This window comes from Tenrec ecaudatus, chromosome 4 (assembly GCF_050624435.1).
Source record: "Tenrec ecaudatus isolate mTenEca1 chromosome 4, mTenEca1.hap1, whole genome shotgun sequence".
Taxonomy (NCBI): domain Eukaryota; kingdom Metazoa; phylum Chordata; class Mammalia; order Afrosoricida; family Tenrecidae; genus Tenrec; species Tenrec ecaudatus.
In genome coordinates this window covers 35,591,518-35,612,783 of record NC_134533.1, presented here as the reverse complement: position 1 = coordinate 35,612,783, position 21,266 = coordinate 35,591,518, and the positions used below count along the sequence as shown (strand labels likewise).

The 21,266-nt window shown below is 48.2% G+C and overlaps 1 protein-coding gene across 20 annotated transcripts in view; it reads left to right on the top strand.

Annotated features, from left to right (window-relative positions):
* The window catches only part of CD44 (CD44 molecule (IN blood group)), a 92,867-nt gene that overhangs the window by 29,959 nt on the left and 41,642 nt on the right, over positions 1 to 21,266 (top strand). For all 20 annotated transcript variants that reach the window (XM_075545888.1, XM_075545890.1, XM_075545891.1 and 17 more), the window contains exons 2-4: positions 5,329 to 5,494; positions 11,640 to 11,773; positions 18,901 to 18,972. In XM_075545888.1, the coding sequence (XP_075402003.1) occupies positions 5,329 to 5,494; positions 11,640 to 11,773; positions 18,901 to 18,972 (372 nt within the window). The remainder of the gene's footprint in view (positions 1 to 5,328; positions 5,495 to 11,639; positions 11,774 to 18,900; positions 18,973 to 21,266) is intronic.

Below are 21,266 nucleotides of genomic sequence, written 5' to 3'. Positions count from 1 at the left end.
AACACCTTCTAAGCAACTAACGGTCGGCAGCTTCCGGAGAGTGGACACGCTGGACCAAAGGATGAAACCGAGCAGGATGGTGGGAGAGATGTCAGCAGTCTACCCAGGATGGCAGCCATTTCAAACGTAGGGATTTCCATTTCTGAAATTTTCCATTTTCCATTACGTGCTGCAGAAAGCGAAACTGTAGATAAGGGGGCACTCCTGTATGTGCTAAGCTCCGCAGTGAGCGATAAACACATTTTATCTCATTTAATAAAGGAGCCCTGGTGGCTCAGTGACTAAGCGCTTGGCTGCTTACAGAAGGTCAGCACGCCCAACCCGGCAGCCACGGCAGTTCCACTCGGTCTGAATGTGTCGCTCGGAATTGGGATTGGCTTGCTGGTGATGCGTAAATAGCCACAAAGGGATGGGAGAGGAGGCTGAGAGTGGGACAGGAACTAGCCCTGCCACCTGGAGCACGGGCATATCCGCAGGTGACCCCAATCTTGTGTGGCTGAGTACCAGAGAGCAGATTGATAAAGAGACGTTCTTGGAGAGCTACCACCTCTCCTTCTAGTTTTTGCCGCAGGACCTCTTCCCATGTGGGCGATGGGTCCCTGGGCACTTGGCCATGCATCCCCTTGCCCCATCCCGGCCGTAGGTGCAGGAGCTCTAGAGCGACCTGAAGAGTAGACTTGCTGGTTACAAGTTGGGCAGTTATTTAAACGAGGGCCTGGAATTGCAGTTAATGAAGCCTGGCTCCCCCACTAATAGCTCTGTGAACCGGGCAATGGTTCTTCCCCTCTTTGGGACCTGGCCTCTGTAGCTGGCAAATGGGGACCATAGTATTACCTAACTCATAGGGCTATATTGAGCGTAAAATGAGTTAGTACTTGTAACAAGCTTACGGAGTACCTGGCACATACAAACTCACTGCGATTTGCGTCGATTCTGAGTCTTGGTGAACTTTTTGAGCAGTGGATCTCAGCCTTCCTAATGGCCACCACCCCTTAACACACTTCCTCATGTGGTGGTGCCCACCCAACCATAAAATTATTTTTGTTGCTACTTCATAACTGTAATTTTGCTACTGTTATGAATCTGGCAACCCCTGTGAAAGGGTCATTTGACCCCCAAAGGGGTCATGACCCACAGGTGGAGAACCGCTGTTATAGAGCGTCTCCAAGGAGGCACATCCTCATCGGAACAAGAAAGCCTCATCTTTCTTCCTCAGAGTGGCTGGTGGTTTTGAACTGCCAGCCTTCTCCAGCACTACCTGCCAGGGCCACCAGGGAGGGCTCTTTGGAAAATGCAAGAGGTTTTCCAAAAGTTCATGGAAAAGTGGGAAGAAAAGATAATAGATGTTTCCCACATATTCTTCAGGGCCTCTTGCCACTATTGAAAGGGCACAATCAGTATCAGTTACCGGGACTGTAGTTCTTAGGAGTTCTGGGGGCATAGTGGTTGAGTTGCGCTGCTAACTGCCAAGGCCGGCAGTTCGAAATCACCAGCCACTCTGTGAGAGAAAGATGGGGCTTTCTACTCCTGGAAAGAGCTTTCGTCTTGGAAGCCCACAGGCAGTTCTATCCTGCCTAACAGGGACTCTGAGTCAGAACCGACCCGCTGGCCGTGAGTTTGAGATTTGCCTTTTGTATTATGGGGTAGTCATCAGTACTCATGGAGATGGTCGTTTGTAGTGGTTGACATGCTAAGGATGCCTTTTGGTACGTCTTCATGAATTATTAGGACTTAAATGACGCGCACTTGAAGGCTTTGTCTCAGTTAAAGCACAGGGGTTCAGAAGATAGAAATGGTATGACACAGTTTGGCAGGAAGGGAAGCCGTGGGCACCGTTTTTGTGTTCCTGAATGTCTAAATGCCATCAGAGTTGTGAGCTTGGCCTTCTTCAGGTGACTGAAAGGAATACAGAATCAAGTTTGAATGGAGTGCCTTCATTCATTTGGCGGCCGCTTGCTGAGCCCCTGTCATGTGTCAGGCCCTGTCCCTGCTCTCCACCCTAGGCAGGCTGAAGGTAACGTGTACTCTCTCATCCTGTCTTGGTGGACACCTACATGCTCAGGGGCTGGCACACAGATCCACCCGCTCACACGATGCTCATGAGGGTTAGCTCTCATGCTATGGTGGCTGCTACGCAGGGGACTCAGGAGGCTCCTTCACAGGCTTCAGCCTGACTTAGTTCCTTCTGCATTTGCATACTTTGTTGACTGGTTGGTGAGACAATTCAATGAGGAAGAATCTGCTACTCAGCTCCAAACCACCATCTGTGCCTCAGACAGCAGCCACCTGGGCCAGCGGCTAGATAGTCCCAGCATCCGCCTAAGGCCCTCCTCAGCCACCGCTTTTAAGATGCCGCGTTAGAGGTTGTGCTTTGCTTCTGTAGGCTGGACAAGGAGAGCCACCTGAATGAAGGGCTGTCACCCAGAGTGGCAGTTTCCCTTTGCAAGGATTGGCCAATGGAGGTCAGGGCTGAAAATGCCACTGTAAGAAACAATCGTATTGCAAAAGGGCTTTCTTTGCGTATTTCCCTTCTCTGTGCCTCAGTTGCTTCACCAGCTGAGTGTTGCATGAGCCACTTGAAAGGAAACCATGAGTTTGTTTGCTTTTATTTCATCACCTTTAGCAAAAGCCCTGTACCCCTTAAGCAATACCCTCATTTACCTTCCCACCCATCTCGAGCAACCACCAGTGAGCTTTTGGTCTGTGTGCACTTGGCTACTCTGGACAGTTCACCTAAGTGGAAGCATGCAATCTCAGTCCTGACTTACGCCCCCCTCCAGACCTGCACAAGCAAGACGAGGAGCTTGGGATCTGTCGGAATCCACACCTGGTTCTTAGTGGACCCACAGTGGGGCCAGGCCAGGTGCCTGGGGCAGGGAGGTGGAGTGGGGTGGGGGTAGATTCAGAGTGCATATTGGTGATGTGCTTCTTCAGAGAAGCCATGCATCACCAGGCCCGTTCCAGTGACCGAGACATCAGTGGCAGGGTCACCTTGGTGTAACCCAAGGATCATACAACCCTAGAAGAAGAACATTTTAATTTTTTTAATTAAGGGGCTCAAATTCCTTGGGGATTATTATGCAGGGTCAGACATCACAGGGGAATATGGGGCTCCCTGTTGAGATTTCAGATTAATGCCATCAATTGGTTGTGTACAAGACTCACAGAAGTCTTTGCCTTAAATCACCCTGTAACCAGCCGACAGCAGGATGCCTCTGTTACCAATGACATCTACTCTTGGTTACAAGCAGCCAAGATATGTTTGTCTGATAAAAGCATCTGGGGGCGGAGAACGGTGTCTATGAGCGTTCGGGCATTCAGTCAGCATTTGTGGAGCATCTACATGATGCCGGGCACTCGTGCAAGTGTTGGAGACAGAGCCGGACAGGACTCCTCCGGCTGTGCTTCCCTGGCACTTGCCTCACCTGGAGAGGAGGCTGGTCATGCCTGAAGACACAAGAGCGGGAGGAAGGGGAGGGGAGGCTGGAAACTGTATCCGGTGCCCAGAGAAGACCTCTGAGCGAGGGCAGGTGGAGTGGAAATGCTGACTGGCAAAAATGAACCACCCACGTGAAGAACTGAGGATGGAACTTTCCAGATATAAGTGCCTCGGGGGTGCCATGGTTAAATGCTCCGCTGTGAACCCAAAGGTCGACTGTTCGGACTCGCCGTCTGTATGGGAGAAAGATGGGGGCCATTTGTGTCCATAAAGATGACGAGCTTGGAGACCCCGTGGAATCGTTCTCTGTCCTGTAGTGCTGGGGAGTCAGGGTCAAGGCCATGGCAATGGGCTCTGGGTAGGATGGGAAAGAGCTCCGGTGTCCGAAGGACCCAGAGGGAAGCTTTGCGCCTGGAGCCGGAGATACTACTTGGAGGTTGGAGAGGAAGACGGGAGTCCCATCGTGGGCCCCAAAGAGGCTACTGCCATAGCACTGCACCATAGGGCAGCCAGGGCTGTGGTCTCTACAGAAGCAGACCGCCGCCTCGCTCGCCACACAGAAGCTGTTGGGTTCGAACCATCGACCTCTTGGTCAGTAGCCCAGTGCTTAAAGACTGCGCCACCAGGGCTCCTCCCACTGGCCATGACTAGTACATTTATTCTGGATCTTGGAAGTTATAGTCAATGAAGGGATACCACTCGACTGTGGAAAAGTACACAGACAATATTATGTGCAAGAAGGATTCTCAGATGTAAAGCTATAGATTCAGTGCTTTTTCAACTAGCTAGTGTATGCGTTGGGGCATGGGTGGGGGGGGGCGGGCTTCAAAAAATGTGTGAGAACCTGGAGGGGAAAGATAATGGAGTTTTCCCACGAACTTCTTGGAGCCGTCTCGTGTATGATCAGAAAACTCTTGGAGGGCCAGCTCCTATTTCTAGTCTTCACAGCAAAACACTGGGTCTTTCAGATGTGGGGTCTTCCGTGGTCGAATGACTGCCTTCCGCATGTAAGACCTGGGTTTGATTCCAGCCAACGCTCCTCCTGTGTGGGTACCGTCCATCCGGTAGTGAGGGTGGATGTGTTGCTATGACGCTAAGCAGTTCCTGGCAGAGCTCCTGGAGTCAATGTAGGAAGAAAGGTTCCGGTGATACGCTTCCCAAAACCAGCTAATGGAAACCCTATGGGTCAGAATGGCCCCATCCCCAGTCTGTTGTGGGGGTGGAGCAGGGCCCAGTGGGCTCTGCTCTGTTTGCATGGGGCCGCCATGCCTCAGAGATCCTCAGAGAGGACGCGGGGCGCGAGACAGTGAAATGTGTGCCATGGTTTTCAGGGCGCGGAGCTTTGCTTTTACTTCTTTAAACTGAGAAACCAAACCAACTGCTGGGGGTTGATGCCGACTCCTGGGGACCCTGTGTGCCCCAGAGGGACACTAAGCTGGAGTTCTCGCGACAGGGACTTTTATCCAGAAGCAGACCTCCCAGCTCCCCTCCCACGGCACCAAAGGCTGGGTTTGAACCGCCAGCTTGTGGCTAGGCCTCAAGCACAGATCATTTGTGCCGCTCAGGGAACCTCCATTGCTGGTATCCTGTGTAGCTTTCCAGGAGTCTGAATTGCTCCAGCAACCAGAAATAAATCACATGTTCTCTTAAAAGAAAAACAAGCAAACACAAAAAAAAACACAACGACTTTGTTGTGGAGCACATGTTGGAGCCACGCTGCCTGGTGTCTCGGCCCAGATTTGAGCTTAGTGTGATGGAGCTTTGGGATGCAGAGAGAACCCGAAGAAGAGACAGTGTAGCAGGATCCCCTTACTGCTCCCCAAATGAACTTCTTCCTCTTGCCCAAGGATTGATGCCAAAGGATCTAACCCTTCTGTTCCATCCCATAGATTTGAACATAACCTGCCGATATGCCGGTGTATACCACGTGGAGAAAAATGGCCGATACAGCATCTCGCTGACGGAGGCGGCTGACCTCTGCAAGGCTTTCAATAGCACCCTGCCGACCATGGAACAGATGGAGAAAGCCCGGAGCATCGGGTTCGAGACCTGCAGGTAAGAGGCCTGTGCCTGCCCACTGGGTAAACCTGACTGCTGGCCCCAGGGTGGAGTTTAGACCTGGAAAGGTTGCACTCTGGCAGCTGAATGGATTACCGCTTGGAGAGTCGGCCCCACCTATTAATTTGGCCCGGTAGATCTGGAACCTGTATGACAACTGGAATTAAAGTCAGCTAAAGACACCTTTGTGAATCATAGTGGGGAGCCCCGCGGAGGCAGTGAGGGTCATCTGCTGAGATCCTCGTGTCTACAATGCCTCCATGGCACTCCTCTGGCTTTGAAGATCCCTGCAGAATCATTGTCGGGACCACAAGAAAACACAGAGCAAAGAACAGTGTTTAAAATAAATATGTGGCTGGTAGTCTTGGCCCTACAGACTTGGCTCAATGCACAATTTCAAGCCTCTCTCTCTCTCTCTTTCTCTCTCTCTCTCTTCTCTCTCTCTCTCTCTCTCTCTCTCTCTCTCTCTCTCTCTCTCTCTCTCTCTCTCTCTCTCTCTCTCTCTCTCTCTCTCTCTCTCTCTCTCTCTTCTGTGTTGTTCTGGTCAGAGAGAGCAAGTCAGAAGTTTGAAAATCAGGATTATATGTCCTAGAAAGTGACTGACAAGGGTTGGAGGGACCCTTGAAGACCCACTAGTTGTTACCACGCTCCACAGACAGGGACTCCGTCCACCTTGCCCCGTTGTCCTTGTGACCGGCAGTGGCTGTCGGTGTGCATTTCTGATGGTTTTGTGGCCAGTGGTGCACAGCGAGGTTTGGTGACGACCATGGCTTTGTTTTGTTTTGTTGTCACTGGCGAGTGTAGGCATTCCGGGGTGGTTCCACCATGGCTCATCGCTAGGCTGCGAACTGAAAGTGGGTAGTTGGAGTCTAACCAGAGGTGCCTTCTAAGCAAGTCCTGGGGAGCTTCTTCTGAAAAGTTTTGCTCTGGCCCAGGTGAAGGGGCCATGATTCACCTCCCCAGCAAGTGGTTGTTCAGAGGTCTGGGAAAGCGCAATGACGGCTCTGAAATTTGCACCAGAGCGGCCTGCCCCTGCCCCTGCCCTGCCCCTGCCCTGCCCCTGCCCCTGCCCTACCCCACCTGTTTTTGAAACAAAATTAGGCAACCGAGGTTCCTCTTTCTCACAGTGTGCGCGCATTCTCATGCGTGGATCTTTTTGTTTAACTCATATCGTAGAACCCTGTGGGAACCATGAAATGTCAGGTAAGCAAATGACAGAGCAATGCAGCCGCAGTATGTGTGGGACTGAGATTCTTTTTGCTGATAGGGAGAAAGGAGCATCTTTAACGTCGTACCTCCCAAAGACAGTGGCCACCTATGGTCACGTACGTCTGAGTTCCTGAAGGTTAAAGGCACCAACACCTTCAGTTCTTCCAGGGAACACACTGCCCTCCAAGTGCTCCATTAAACGCCCCCCCCCCCCCCCCCCGCAAGAGGCTGCCGCAGGGGACCATGCGGATGGTAGACCTTTTCCATCGCGGTAGAAAGTTCCGCGGTGCAGCGTGCTCCTGCAATCAGGAAAGCCGGTGTTTCTAGACACTTCGATGCCTTCAAGATGCCCTGGAGGGGTGGCGCTGCTGCAGGGAGCTGGCTGCTAAGTGCGAGGCCGTGCCTGAGCCCGCCAGCTGCGCCGTGGGAAAATGAGGCGGTCATCTGCCTCTCAAGGATTGCGGCCTTGGCAACCCCACGGGGCAGTTCGCGTCTGTGCGTCGGGTGCTCTGAGAGAGAATGCACTCCTTGACCATGGGCTAGGTTTGGGTAGCATGTGTCCAGTGGAGCAACGGTTCAGTGCCCAGCTGCTTGTGGAAAGGCCGGGGGTCCACAGCCCCTCCAAGGGAGAAAACCCCCCTGGCCCTAGCGCCTGTAAAGATTGAGAAACTCTTGGGGCTTGCTCAGCTCAGTAGGGGGCTATGAGTTGGAGTTGAGTCGACAGCACACAGTAATGACAACCTGTGTGCTCAGAAAGTCGCTGCGTGGCACAGTGCGTGCTTGACCGCTAACCCACCCAGTGGGCACTGGCAATCTGCGTCGGTCTAGAGAACTGCCAAGGAATCCTTAAGGCACAGTTCTCCTCTACTCCATGGGGTTGCCATGGGTCCACCTCAACTACAGGCAACGGGTGTTTTATTTGTGTCCCCAGCTTGGTCAGAGGGAATCGGTACACCAGAGCAGAGCAAAGGAGACTGCTCGGGTTAGCTCCCTAACCTGGGCTGTAGGCTGCAATGAGAAAGGTCAATTAGCAAGCCCAGTTATCCTAGGCCCAAGGCTACTCAGTTCAGTATGGCCCTGGGTAAGGCACCAGCCTAAGAAAGTGCTTTTAGTAAGCTATGTTTTGATTGTGAAATGTAGACACAGCATCATTGCAAAATACAGAAGCTTTTTCATGTGCTGTGAATCAGGAGACGTTCTTACTGTTGCCATCAGCCAAGTGTTGGGGCCGGAAGTCCTAGGTGCCTTGTGGCCCACTGACCCTGTCCTTCCCGTGATCCTCCATATCTGCTGAAGGTGGATATTATTACCCCATTTTGTGGATGAAGAAACTGAAGCTTAGAGCCAGTCTGCATTCGTCCCGGACCACACCACTTCTAGGTAGACAGGTTAGGAAGATGCTATTTCATCTGAGTCCAGAACCCAAATGTCTGTCTTTTAAGTCTTGTGAAACGGATGAAGATTTCCAGAGCAGTTTAGTTTTCCATTCAGCAATTCATACACGCTTTCTTTCGTGTCCCTGACTGCATTCCCTACGATGCGACCTCACTCAAGCCCTTCCTCCTCATGCCCTCCCGCCTTCTTTCCTGACCCTAATGAGCTTGGTTTTGGGGTACATGCCGCCCTTTTACAGAGTCTCGCATGGTTGATTATTTTAAGGCGTGTGTAATCCTCCTGCTACGGTTCCATTTACAGACCCATGGAGGTTCTTCTTCCAATCCAACAGTAGAACCGTGGGAATGGGTTCCGTTCCAAAGCTGGACTGAATCAGCACATCATCTGGGGTGGATTGCAGGTTTCTACCAGTCTGTAGCTGGCCAGTAAGGCTGGTCTGCTTTATGATGTTCAGTTTTGTTCTACAGTCTCCTACTTTATCCCGAATCCTCTCATGTGACCCCTTTCCGAGCAGTTGGTAGGGATCGCTGGGGACCACCTCGTTCTTCTGGTCTCAAGGCTGTGGAGACTGATGTTAGAACCCTGCTTTTTTTTTTAAACCTTGATTGATTAGAATTAGATTTCTTTTTTTAACAGTTTTATTGGCACTTACTTAATCCACATATCACACAATTGAGTAGTTCAAGCATATCAAGAAGAATTGCACAATCATTACCACAATCAATTTCAGAATACATTCTTCCCCCACCCCCACCCATGGTTAAATCACTTTTAAATTGAGCTGTGTAATCACCATCAGTTTAGTGCTCCCTTCCCCCTTCCATATAGAGTGTTTGCTCCCCTCCCCTGCCTCTTCACCCCTCCTTTCTCCCACCCTACCCCCACCTCCCCTATAAACCTTTGCACCAGCTCTTATCTCTATGCATCTACTCCTGCACATCACAGACTGGAAAACCCAACAGAAATAATAAAAAACAAAATAAAGTGATAAGGATTAAATAATAATAGCACAAATAGTGAGTGTGAAAGAAAAGACCACCGTGAATCTTTAAAAGGGCAGGGAAGGCATTTTTTGGCACGGAACTAGCAAGAAATCCTTGCATCTAGGAGAATTTCAGCTTGGGTCGAGAGGGAGCTCAGCTGACCAAGTCTCAGTTGGATCCAGTATGCCCACGATTGAAATGATCCCTTGCTAACAGTCAAGCTGTTCGAGACACGTGCCTGTGCCTAGTGGGGCTCTGCCAGCGGCTTCATCTGACTCGAGACTCTGCAGATGGACTTTGGGGCGCCCACTATCCTCTATAACTGTCTAAAAATTGGGTGTTCACAATTCGGGCTCTGATACATTTCCCTTTGTCGTATTTGAATTTTGTTATTGTCGCCTTTGCATCACACGAGCTGGTGTGCTTCTTCCTTGTGGAATTAATTGGCGCCTCGCTTAGATGACTTGCTCATACCCAGATTCTCACGATCAAGCCAGCCTGAAGAACCGGGTGCAATAGGGAAATGGAAGTATTTGCTGAGTCTTCTTTCCTGCCTGAGAACATATAGTCGCATATAAAATCTAATATTTCCAACTCCTTCGTACTTGGACACATAAAACTTGCAGCAACTCGCTATGGTGAAAAACCACAGTAAAATTTACAAAGGAAATGTGTTCGATTCTAGAATGCCGGTGTTACTTGGCAACAGGCTGTGTGAAGAGGGTTGCGTAGACCGGCCGGGGGTATTATCCCCCCACCCTCCCCCAAACCACGGTGCCAAAGCATCTATCACCCCCCCCCAGAAGAAGGACTAAGAGTTGCAAAACTCATTTCCATAATTTCACTCCAGTAGCTATGAATCAGTTGCCCGCCGGAGGACAGATGGCAGTCTCCCAGGCTAGGATAAAAACCTTTTGCCTGCCCCTCCCTGATTAGTCGCAATTCTCAGGTATACGGACACTTATTAACATTTAATTACAACAACCCCCCCCCACAACCACCACCAAGCTGAGGCGATTTCAGGGAAACCAGTCTGTCCATTCAGATGAGGAATGAGTCATGTGCGCTTCAGTTGCAACCCAGGCATCGTGAGGGCTATGTGCTCAGAGACTTCAATCTTCAGACATTTCCGTGGGCTTGTGGGCACTGCGCTCCGGCCCGTGCCGCTGGCGGGAAGATGGACAGGCTCTGTGCTCTGCGCTTTTGTCGGCCTTACATTTTCAGAGACCTGCTGGATTTAGCTTCTCTCGTTCTCTCTCTCTCTCTCTCTCTCTCTCTCGACCTTTCTCTGCCTTCCTCCTGCCACCGCCTCGTCCCTGGCAAACGGTATTTCTCTGCACGCAGCTCACATTTTGAGGCAATCTATGTTCCGATGTGGCTGTGGTACAAGTGACCCTTGAGTGCATGTGCCGACGCCAGGAGGCTGAGCAGGGGACGGTGGTCTCTGCAGAGGACCCCCAGCCGGAGGGCGCTCCCAGCAACTCTTGGGTGGGACGGAGGGACTTCATCGCTTCTCTGGCTGTGCCCCTTCTGGAATAAAAAGTCTCTGAGGTGAAGGAGTCCTTGCTATCTGTCTCCTCATACCCATTGCTACCGACTCATGATTGCCTCTGACGTGTGAAAGTCGAACGGCTCCTCCGCGTGGGTTTCTGGGCCTGGTTTTTTGGCAAGTAGATCAACTCTTCTGAGTACATTTGAAGCAGCCTTTTGGTTAGCCGCTGGGCACTAACCGCTCGTACCGCCCAGGGACGCTGCTATGGAACTCTGCTATGATTCCATTTGAAGGATGGGCAACAGATTTCTACTGGCACCCACACTGTGGCTGGGATGCTCCTGTGTCCCACTCTGCGGCATCCTCGGCATGCCACCACGGTCTCACCTTTGGAATGATGGAGCACGACTGGTACAAGGAGGGAGGCGAAGCCAGGAAGGAAGGTGGGTGGGTGGGTTGGCAAGCGAGGCAGTGAAACCACCCTGAAGCTCACCCTCGGGTCCATAGCCTGCGTTGGGCATTTGCAGACTGAAATCAAGAGCCACTCTTGCCGGGCTTGCGGGAGCTGGTCATCCACTAAGTCCTTTCTAGAAAATGAGGTGGGGGGGTGGGCATTGAGAACAGGACTGACTCTCGGGTCATCAAGTGAGTCTTCAGCCCCCCGGGTCCCCTGTCTTCCACCATTCAAACCGACGTGAGGCCGCTGACCACACCCTGTCATGGATCTTCATTATTGAGAACGAGAGAGCGAGCGAGAGAGGAGCAGACAGACAGAGAGAGAAATGGGTGGGGTGGAGAGAAAGGAAGGCAGGGAGAGAGAAAGGAGAAGAAACCTCTCTTTCTAGGTCTCTAAATCAAACCACCTTGTCACTAGATCAGCACGGTGGATCACCTTCCCTCTGATCCCTGCTGTTTGTGGGTTTTGCACAGCTCCACACTGGGAGCCCCCCACATCCCTGGCGGCGAAGGGAGTGCAGTGGGCGCTGCTTTCAATGTCATTGCATGCGGATTGTTAAATCCCCTCACAGCCGGGTGGTTAGTGACCTCTCGTTTTCTTGGGCAGGTATGGGTTCATACAAGGGCATGTAGTGATCCCGCGCATCAACCCCAACTCCATCTGTGCCGCCAACAACACCGGAGTCTACATCCTCACGTCCAACACCTCCCAGTACGACACGTACTGCTTCAACGCTTCAGGTTGGTGCCCAGTGGGTCGGCTTTGGTTTTCTGGGTGACTCTTTGCAACCTTGGCAGCATCGCTGATGGTGGTTTGATCTCAGCGCTTTCGTTCTTATGACAAGTAGTCAGTGCCAATCTCATCCACAGAGACGAGAGTTCTGTCTCCATGGTGGCCCATGGTAAACCAGGGAATCAAGCAGGAACTACCTTGCGTGAAGTCAGAGAGGGGACTAGGGCTGGGAGGAGTGGGAAAATGGGGGTGGGCGTGCCATTATTTAGAGAGCGTCACATTATGGAGATGGAAAGTCTGTCAAGCCATCTTGGTGATGGCCGCGCACCCTGATGGAGGTAATTGGTTTTAATGAACAGTGTGGAACTGGAAACTGGGTTATCGATGTTTTTACAGCACCAAGGAAGGCAAAAGCACAATAAAAAAACCTTCAAAACTGGTGAGCCCCCAAACCAGAATAACGACAGCAGAGTAACGAGCTGACGTGTAGCAGGGATGCTTTCTCGGGGAGGTGGTTAAGGAGAGTGCTCTTGAGGAGGTGCCGGTAGGAGAGCTAGGGGAAGTGAAGGCGTGGGCTCTGGGCAGTGTGGACAGCCAGACTGGGCAAATGGGAGCTTGTTCCAAGAACAGCAGGGAAGCCAGAGTAGCTAAAGCTTGGTGACCGGAACACCAAGGAACGAGATCAGAGATGAGCGGGGGCCAGATCACATGGACTTTGTCAGCCATGGAGGACCTGAGTTGGGATTCCATTCTCAGTGTGCTGTGCAGTCACCTCACAGTTGTGAATAGAGGAGTGGCATGAATCTAATGCTAGCCTTGGATGCAAGCCAAATAGGAGTGGGATTTCGGATGCATGATGTTGAGAGCCAAGGCTGGGTGGATACAAAGCAAGCTCTTGACCTTGTTAAGTGCTCCTTACGCAACAGCTAGAGAATAAGAACCCAAGTTAAGATGTGGCCCCTGGCAGCTGGTCACAGCTCCTTTCTGTCTGGGGGACTTGCTTTCAATCACTGATCGAGAGGCACATGTTTACATTTGAATTCAAATTCAGGCCCCAGTAAAATTAGAGCGTTCTCTGCATCATGAATCTTCAGGATCCTTTAAGTAAGGTAAAAATCATAAATGTCAAATTGTTCAATATCAACAATCGAGTGTCTTACTTCTCAAATGGGCCCTCGATTCTCTGGAAGGTTTGAGAGTATGTGAAGGAAAATATAAAACCACACACAACAAACTGGACACACCTTCTTGTGGAGTCAGCTTTCTTTGGAGATGGGAAGAGTACATACACTGAGTTAGCTAGAAAATGGCTTCAGAGATTGTTTAAGACAAGCACAGGTGGTATATATGGCAGGGGAATATGTAATCTGCACGGATTTTAAGGTAAACTAGGGACATGCAAGAAATTGTGAGACTCCATCAGTGAGTTTCGGCTGTGCCACTCATGCATTACTGGGTGAGCAATAGGGATCAGAGTGGGAATTCAAAGAGGGCAATCTAGAGTTTAGAAGAAAGGGAAAGTTATCAAATCGAATAATTTGAAGTATATGAAGCCAGTGAATTATGACACATAGATATTGGACAATTTACTGCACCAGGCTGTTGAAAGGCAAGGGTGCTACTTTGAGGACGAAGTTGCACCTGACCCAAACCATGGTGTTTTTAATCACTTCCCATGCATGTGAAAGTTGAACATCGAACAAGGAAGACCAAAGAAGAGTCAATGCATTTGCATTATGGTGCTGGTGGAGAACATCGAAAGTATCATGGACTGCCAAAAGAACAAACAAGTCTGCCTTGGAAGAAGTACAGCCAGAATGCTCCTTAGAAGCAAGGATGGTGAGACTTCGTCTCACGCATTGGGCATGTTATCAGGGAGACCAGTTCCTGTCGTGCTTGGTAAAGTAACGAAGCAGCAAAACAGAGGAACCGCCTCAATGAGATGGATTGCCACAGAGGCTGCACAATGGGTGCAAACACAGACTTGGGAAGATGGCCCCATAGAGTGGTGTTTCTTTTGTTGTCCCTGGAGTTGAACCACCTTGTGTGGGGCTGTCAGTCAACCTATGGGAGAGGTGCACCAAGCAAAGACGAGCAAACCGGAGAAGGTGTAGTTCCTCCTGTTAGTTGAGCAAAGAACACAAATGAGGTTTGACTAAAAGGAAGTGAGTACCCAAATGAGGCTGGGCAGTAGATGGCTCAAGCCCAGTTCCTCATTCCCACTGAAGCCTGCCGAGTGAGCATGTGCAGTACAATCATCTAGTTATGCATTTCTATTGTATCACCAGTTTGACAAGTTATTGCCACTTGCCAGGAAGCACCTTAACTCAAAAAAGGTAGGCGCTCACCCTGTTGATACCTGGATCGGAAGGCATCTTAGGAGGGTTGCTACTGAGATGTTTCACTTTGCTCTTGTCTTTGACCAAGAGGTTGGCCATGGAGTAGAGTCACAGTGCTTATTAACACCCCTCTCAGTTTAGTTTAGGATCAGTTTAGTTGAAAACTTGGAGTGACTGGGTGGGGGTGGGAGGTGGTACTCCTCTCCATCCAACTATGTCTTTGAAGAAAGGCCTGGCTATCTACTTCTGTTAAGATGAACACCAAGAAAACCCTATGGTGAACATAGTTCTACTCTGACACACACACAACTTGGGAGTTTTATTTGTTTGAATCATATACCAGAATGACTGAATTAAGGTGCCAAAAGTGAGGAGTCATGCTTTTGGTTTTCTGTATTTTCCAAATTTAGCCAAAGGTGATAGGCTTATTGGATAATTCTGTAGATCTTAAAAGAGCATTTGTTAATCTACAAGGGGTTCTCAGCACCATGGTAGGTATAAAATAAAAATGCAGCGAGGCACAGAAGAGTGTGTGTCTCGGGATAAATGCATTCTACCTGTCTTGGTTGAGAGGCAGACAGGAAGGCAGGTGAACTAAAACCTTGACAATCTTCTGCTCCACGTCAAAGATCTCGCTGGAAAGACACGATGGAGCCTGAGAACTTTAAGCAGGTGTTCCAGACCCAGTGGTGTGGTCCCTGTGTAACCTAGCCACAGTGCAAAAGTAGCTCAGTTTTAGCATGTAGCTTCTGTACGCTCACATGTTCCGCAGCGTTTTTTGTGAAACATGCATCCGCTTTACACACCACAATCAGGCAGATCTTGGAAAAGGCAGCATGATTTTAAGCATCTTACCTCTAGGTCACAAGGCCTAACATGAGTCTAGTAACTTCCAAGTTAATAACACAGAATACCGAGCTGAATTCGTTTATTTTTTATGTTTCCTCTCACTGAAATTCTTCCTTCCCTCTGTTGTTGTTGTTGTTGAAAATTGTATCGTTGTAAAAAAAGCAAGAGCACATTTTCCCAGTCCACATCGTTCGTGTGTGATTCAATAAAGCAAGGCAGCTAGTTGTGGTGTCGACCCCTCACCCCGTTCCCTTTTGAAGGTAGAACTTCCGTTCCTTTGTTTATACAACCACTTATTCGAGCAATACTTACTCGAAACCAACAACATATCAAGCCTGGAGAAACTTGTCTTTGTAGATGACACGATATCATTGACCAGACTTAATAACGAATGTTTCTTTTGGCCATCGATGGGTTGGAGCTGTGGTTTTGAGAATGTAGTCTAACAAATCCTTGGGTTTGGAAAAGCATCACAAATCCTAGTTCTCCCAGCAGTACGGAGAATTCTTGCGACTCAGAAAGACCCTACAGGAAAGGGTAGGAGTGTCCCTGTGTGTTTCTGAGACCGTAACTCTTTGCAGGAGCAGGCCGTCTCTTCCCTCTCCCACAGAGCAATTGTTGGTTTCAAGTTGCTGACTTTATATTTAGCAACAACATACGGCCAGAACTCTAGGGCGCCTGGAGAACAGTATATGGCTGCCCATGTGAATTTCTGAGACTGTGATGTTTACAGTAGCAGGAAGCCTCTTTCTCCTCCCACGTAGCCACTGGTGAGTTTGAACGACAGACCTTGCAGGTCGCATACCAACGAGCCATGCGCAGTCCTCCCCAGCAGTACGTTGTTCATTCCGTGGAGGCAAAGGCTATCTAATGAGGCCCTGCTGTCTGCCACAGGAGCGGGGGTGTACAGATGGCACATTTGGGTCACCATCACCTCAATGCTTGCCAGACTTGATGCTCTTCCGAAAAGAGAAGGAGAAATGGAGCGTGAAGGGCTTCTTTTGAACAAAGGCTCTAGTCATTCAAAAACCGTCTTTGCTTTTGTTGTTGCTGCTGACACCATGCCCCATTCTATTAAAATTGAATTCCTGTCCACTGCAGACATCTGTGGTGACATTTGCATTTAAGGGAGCGTGTTGTTTTTTAATCCCCTCCCACGCGCTATCTCCGAGTCCGTGGGCAGCCCTAATCATTACCACGCTTGCCTGCTACCCAACGAGTCAGAAGTTTGAGTCTATCCAAAGATGCCTCAGAAAGAGGCCTGAAGATTAACTTCTGAAACAGTTGGAAAGTTGGGGGAAAGCTATAAAAAGCTAAATCATTATGAGCTATTATTTCCCCTACGACTTTCCTCAAAAGTAGGGACAGAAACATAAATTCTTCTTTCATTTCCTTTTTAAATTAGGCAGTCTGGCATATCGGTGTTGAAAATAAATATGCAGACTGCCATCTCAGTAACTCCCTTGGATTCTACCAGATGCTGTTGCCATTCTTTAGCCGTCCCCACCTTGAACCTGTTTATCTTTTCAGACCATTTTGGAGGTGAACAAGTAGTCCTGGTCATGTCTTAGGTTATAAGTTGAGCTACTACGCATAAAGTTAGCAGTGAGAATCCAGTAGCCGCTCCCTCCAAGGGAGAAAAATGAGACTTCCTGTTCCCACAAAGGGCTATCCCCAGAAACCCCGAGGGCGAGCTCTGTCCCATCCTATAAGATCAATATGAGCCAGAATCTATTCGCTGGCACTGAGCTAGAGATTCACATTTTAGGGACACTTAGTGAAAGGACACATCCTTAGCCTATTCATTTTATCAGATCTTTTTTCCTTTTGATTCATTCGACAGATATCTGTCGAGTACTTCTCTGTCCTCATCACATAGAAATGTGAGTGTCCCTATTTCTCTGTGTGTGAGAGAGGATGCAGCAGAGGGTCAGAGTTGGGTGATGTGTCACAAACAGTCAATGCACAAGGTCGCAGTAGACGTTGTGAGTGTGCACCAGGGAGAGGAACGAGCGCAGGGTGATGTGATGGTGAGGACGGTGGGAGAAGTGATGGTGTGGAATGGCTGCACTCAAGTCGTGACCACTTTCTGAGACTCTTAGATCAACCCTTGTCTCCGGTTAACTGTATCAAGTTGCCAGTTTTATTAGAAGACCAATAAAATAGGTGGGTGGGTGAAAGGTAGTGCCCTTAATCTGCAGGGAGGGATGCCCAGGGACCAGGAAGCAAATTAAATCTATTTTGTTCTTTCCTCACCGCCTCCAAAATTTGTTAGTAGTTAACCGTTTGTGGTGGAATTCTTAAAATATGTGTGATAGTAGCCTTCCTTGTAACAGAAGTCTCCATCCATCCATCCTTCCTTCCATCCATCCATCCATCCATCCATCCATCCATCCATCCATCCTTTTTGTTCTTCCTTTTTGATATGAAGCACCTCTGGGAGAAGCCAAATGATCAAATTTGGTTTGATAATTTAAAATTTTAATACACATGGACTAAAAGGTATAACAAATATTAATGGATATCACTTTCATATTATAGCAAAGGTATGAATCTTTAGAGCCCAGCATAACATGCAGTGACTGCAGGCGCATGTTGACGTGAGTGACGTGCCTGGTTAAGATACGTCTTGTAACTGTTTTATAGAATCCCAAAGGATCGTATGCAGGGAGGAACCGTGGGGACTTTTTTCTGAGGGCTTCACGCAGGGCTACTCAGGATTACCAGTAATGTCGGCTCAAGAAAGTGCCTGGGGGGCTTAGAGCAAGAAACATAGAAGCAAAACATTGAGAAAACAGCCAGTACAGAGTTTACTGCAGCCGCCGCCGCCACCACCACCACCACCACCCATTGCCATTGCGGTGATTCCAACACAAGGCAGCCATATGAAACAGAGTTGAACTGCTCCGTGGGCTTTCTAGGGACATGAATCTCTGCAGAAGCTAACTGCTCTCCGTTCTTGCTCGTGGTGACTGGGGTTTCCCTCCTGATGAGCCGCCCACCGCTTCACCCATTATGTTATGTGGGTTCCTCACATACAGAATAAGCACTTAAAAAGAGAAGCTAAATGAATCCATTCATTCATTTTAAAAAGACTTAAAAGTATTTTGTTTTAAGAATACTTGATCAAGTAAACTCTTTGTTATCTTATTTGGTTTTCACATCATCATGGTGTTCAGCTTTATACACCATTTGATTGGATGCAACTGTTATGCTTTCCTGTGGCTTCTGGGCTACGAATTATTTTCTATTGTAGTTCATTCGATTTCTTGATTTTTTTCATTTTTACAATGATCCCACAAAACTTATATAATAAAATTTTAAAATCTTTTCTAATATAAGGTACATTGGAGAGCAACCATGTTTAGTTTATTCACTATTATACCCCAACCTTTCACATCTTCTCATATATGATAATCAATAGATCACATATAATATATAGTGTCTATATACATGTAACATATACATAGACACTATAGATTATATGTATATATATTATATGTATAATATGTATATTATATATATATATATATATATATATATATATATATATATATATATATATATATTAGGGTTGCTATGAGTCAGCATCGACTTGATGGCAATGATGAATCCCAAACAGTTCATAGGAAAATGGAATGAAAAGGTCATGAAATTTTTCCATAAAGCTTTTTAAAATTCCTTGTATATATGTTTATTTGTTAACAAGCAAATTGTTGGAGCAGGTAAGGGAACAAGGAAATTTCCAAATGTTTATAAGGCTGGAAAAAAGGGGAAATGCACCAGGAAAGTCACAGGGGTTCCTCGCTCATGCACCCCGTTTCTGAAAAAGACGAAGATTCGGTCAAGCTCTAGCAAAACGGCATGCTAATTCTCTAGTGCAGAAATGGGCTAGCTTGGCTCACTTGGTGTCCAGTTCTCACGCCTTACTGCTCTCCACCCCATAGCTCCAGCCGACAAGGAAGACTGCACTTCTGTCACAGACCTGCCCAATTCCTTTGAGGGAGTCATCACCATCAGTAAGTATCTCTCTTCGTCTTGTTGGCTCTTTCCATTCTTGGGAGGGGGCCTATGCTTGTTACTTCAATAGAACAGCAATCTTCTCCTGAGGCTGGTGAGAGTGAGATGTGGTTCAAGACCTCTTCCTCTTTCTCTGCTGTGGCTTGAGATGGCTACCGTCATACCTTGTTCCTCAAATTTCAGTTACTTAAAAGCCGCAACCACATTGACTTTTTTATACCCACGTACACAGCGCGACCATTTTTCTGGGTCTGTTTCTTTTCTCTGACCTGGCTGAGAGTTGCGGCTGCTGGTTGCCACCATGATGGCTCCCACTGGTGCAGAACGGAAGGCAGCGCTGCCCAGTCCTGCGCCATCCTCAGTCATTCCTATGTGTCAGCCCATTGTTTCACTTACCACGTCAGTTCATCTCACGGAGACTTTTCCTCGTCTTTAGCGACTTTCCACTTTGCCAAACATGACACTGTTTTCTAGCGATTGCTCTTTCCTAGTAACATGTCTAAAGGAAGCACAACAGAGTCTCACCCGGAGTAGATACTCAATACATGTCCTCCTTTTTTTTTTTTTTTTTTTTGGTCTCCACAGATCTCAAAGTCTAGCTTCTCATGTAAATTATCAATAGTTCAAAGAGGGCTTCCATAGGATCCTGGGATAATTGGACTATCTTCTGAATGCACTTTTTCCATGAACACTTTGAAGCGCCCTTCTGTTTCCTTCGGAGCTCTGGTGGCATAGTGAATTACACATTGGTCTACTAACCACAAGGTCTGTAGTTCAAAACCACCAGCCACTTCTAGGAAGAAACATGAGGCTTTCCGCTCTGGTAAAGATTTACAGACTCACAAAAGGGTAAATGTTGCCTAAGACTATTATCATAAAAGAAAAAAAATCAAACTAAAGGGTGTGTGTTTTTTTTTTCACACCAAAAGATAAGAGAAGTTGACAGTTCCCAGGGGGAGAAAAGGGGAAAGTGAATGGGAAGCAGTCGGCCAGAGGGCAGACAGGTGCTAGCTAAGGTGCTGATGGGAAGAAGAGAACAAAAGCCCGAGTGCTTGACAAGCTATTGGAGGTTTGATGAGTGGCTTAAATTTATGAATTAAGGGGGAAAAAGATGATCTGAAAACCTCTGCCGAATTCATTGAAAGAGGACAAAACCAAAACAAATGGCTTACGGTCTCGGCAGCACACCTCTGTCCTAGAGGGTTGATGTGAGTCAAAATGACCCTGATGGCCATGAGGTTTGGGGTTGTAATCTCTTATCAAGGCTTCATTTGCAGAGATTATCAATGTGATAGAGAGTTAGGAATTTTGATTTGCGTTTATGTTTATTACTCGTTCCAACTGAGCAAGCCGGAGAGGTGGACAAAAAAGGAATGCTTGGTACCAGCAATGCAATCTGGCAAGAACTAACTAACTAAACCACTAAATGGACATTTGTGTTTAACTTCGCCTGAGACTTGAAGGCAATAAACCCTCCTTTCAGGGAGGAAAAATGAACAGATTCACCCTTGCTTCCTTGGCTCCTGTTCACTGTAGTCCTTTTGCTTGTTCAAACCAAAGCCTTTGATCTTCTGTCTACACATCTATGCTAGTTAAGTTTAAGGTCGGAAATCATAGAAGATGGCAGAGGCTCAGCCTATGTTTATACATGGCAATTCCATAGCTAGGAAGCAGGGTTCGCTTACACAGTTAATGGCCCCTTAGAAAGAAAACGTCACAGATTAGAAATGTAGCTACCTGTTCAGATTCATAGCCATTGCAACTGGTACTTCGACCCCTTTCTGGAACAAGATAGAAATAAAAGCAATAACTTTTCTGCTTACTTAAGAAGGATGCATAGGGACCCAGGAGGGAGACTGATCATTTCTTGAATACTAGGCAGAGCACGTTACATACAAGGTATCATAATGCTTAAAACAAGCTCGCTCAGGGTCCCGTGTTCATGAGCCACCACGCCATGCCTGCCCTGGGGAAGGCCCTGGACCAGTATTGCAAGCTCCTCTGTCTTACATCATGCATTCGTTTTCAGTGTTCCTTAGGGAACCAGTTGCTTGATCCCGACAATCCCTGCTCTGAGAATCCCACTGGTAACGATATTGTATTGATCTGCCACCAGCCGTGTTTATGTCACAGGCTTCTTTGATCACTCATGCCCCTTTTAAAGGCTATGTATCCCAGAAAACCCTTGGCCATCCTGAGGACCTTGCTCATCATCTCCCCTATTCCGATGACATGTCTGTGGTGGTCTTGTTCTTGTCCCATTTACGGCCATGAGGGTTCTCTTTAAAGAGGA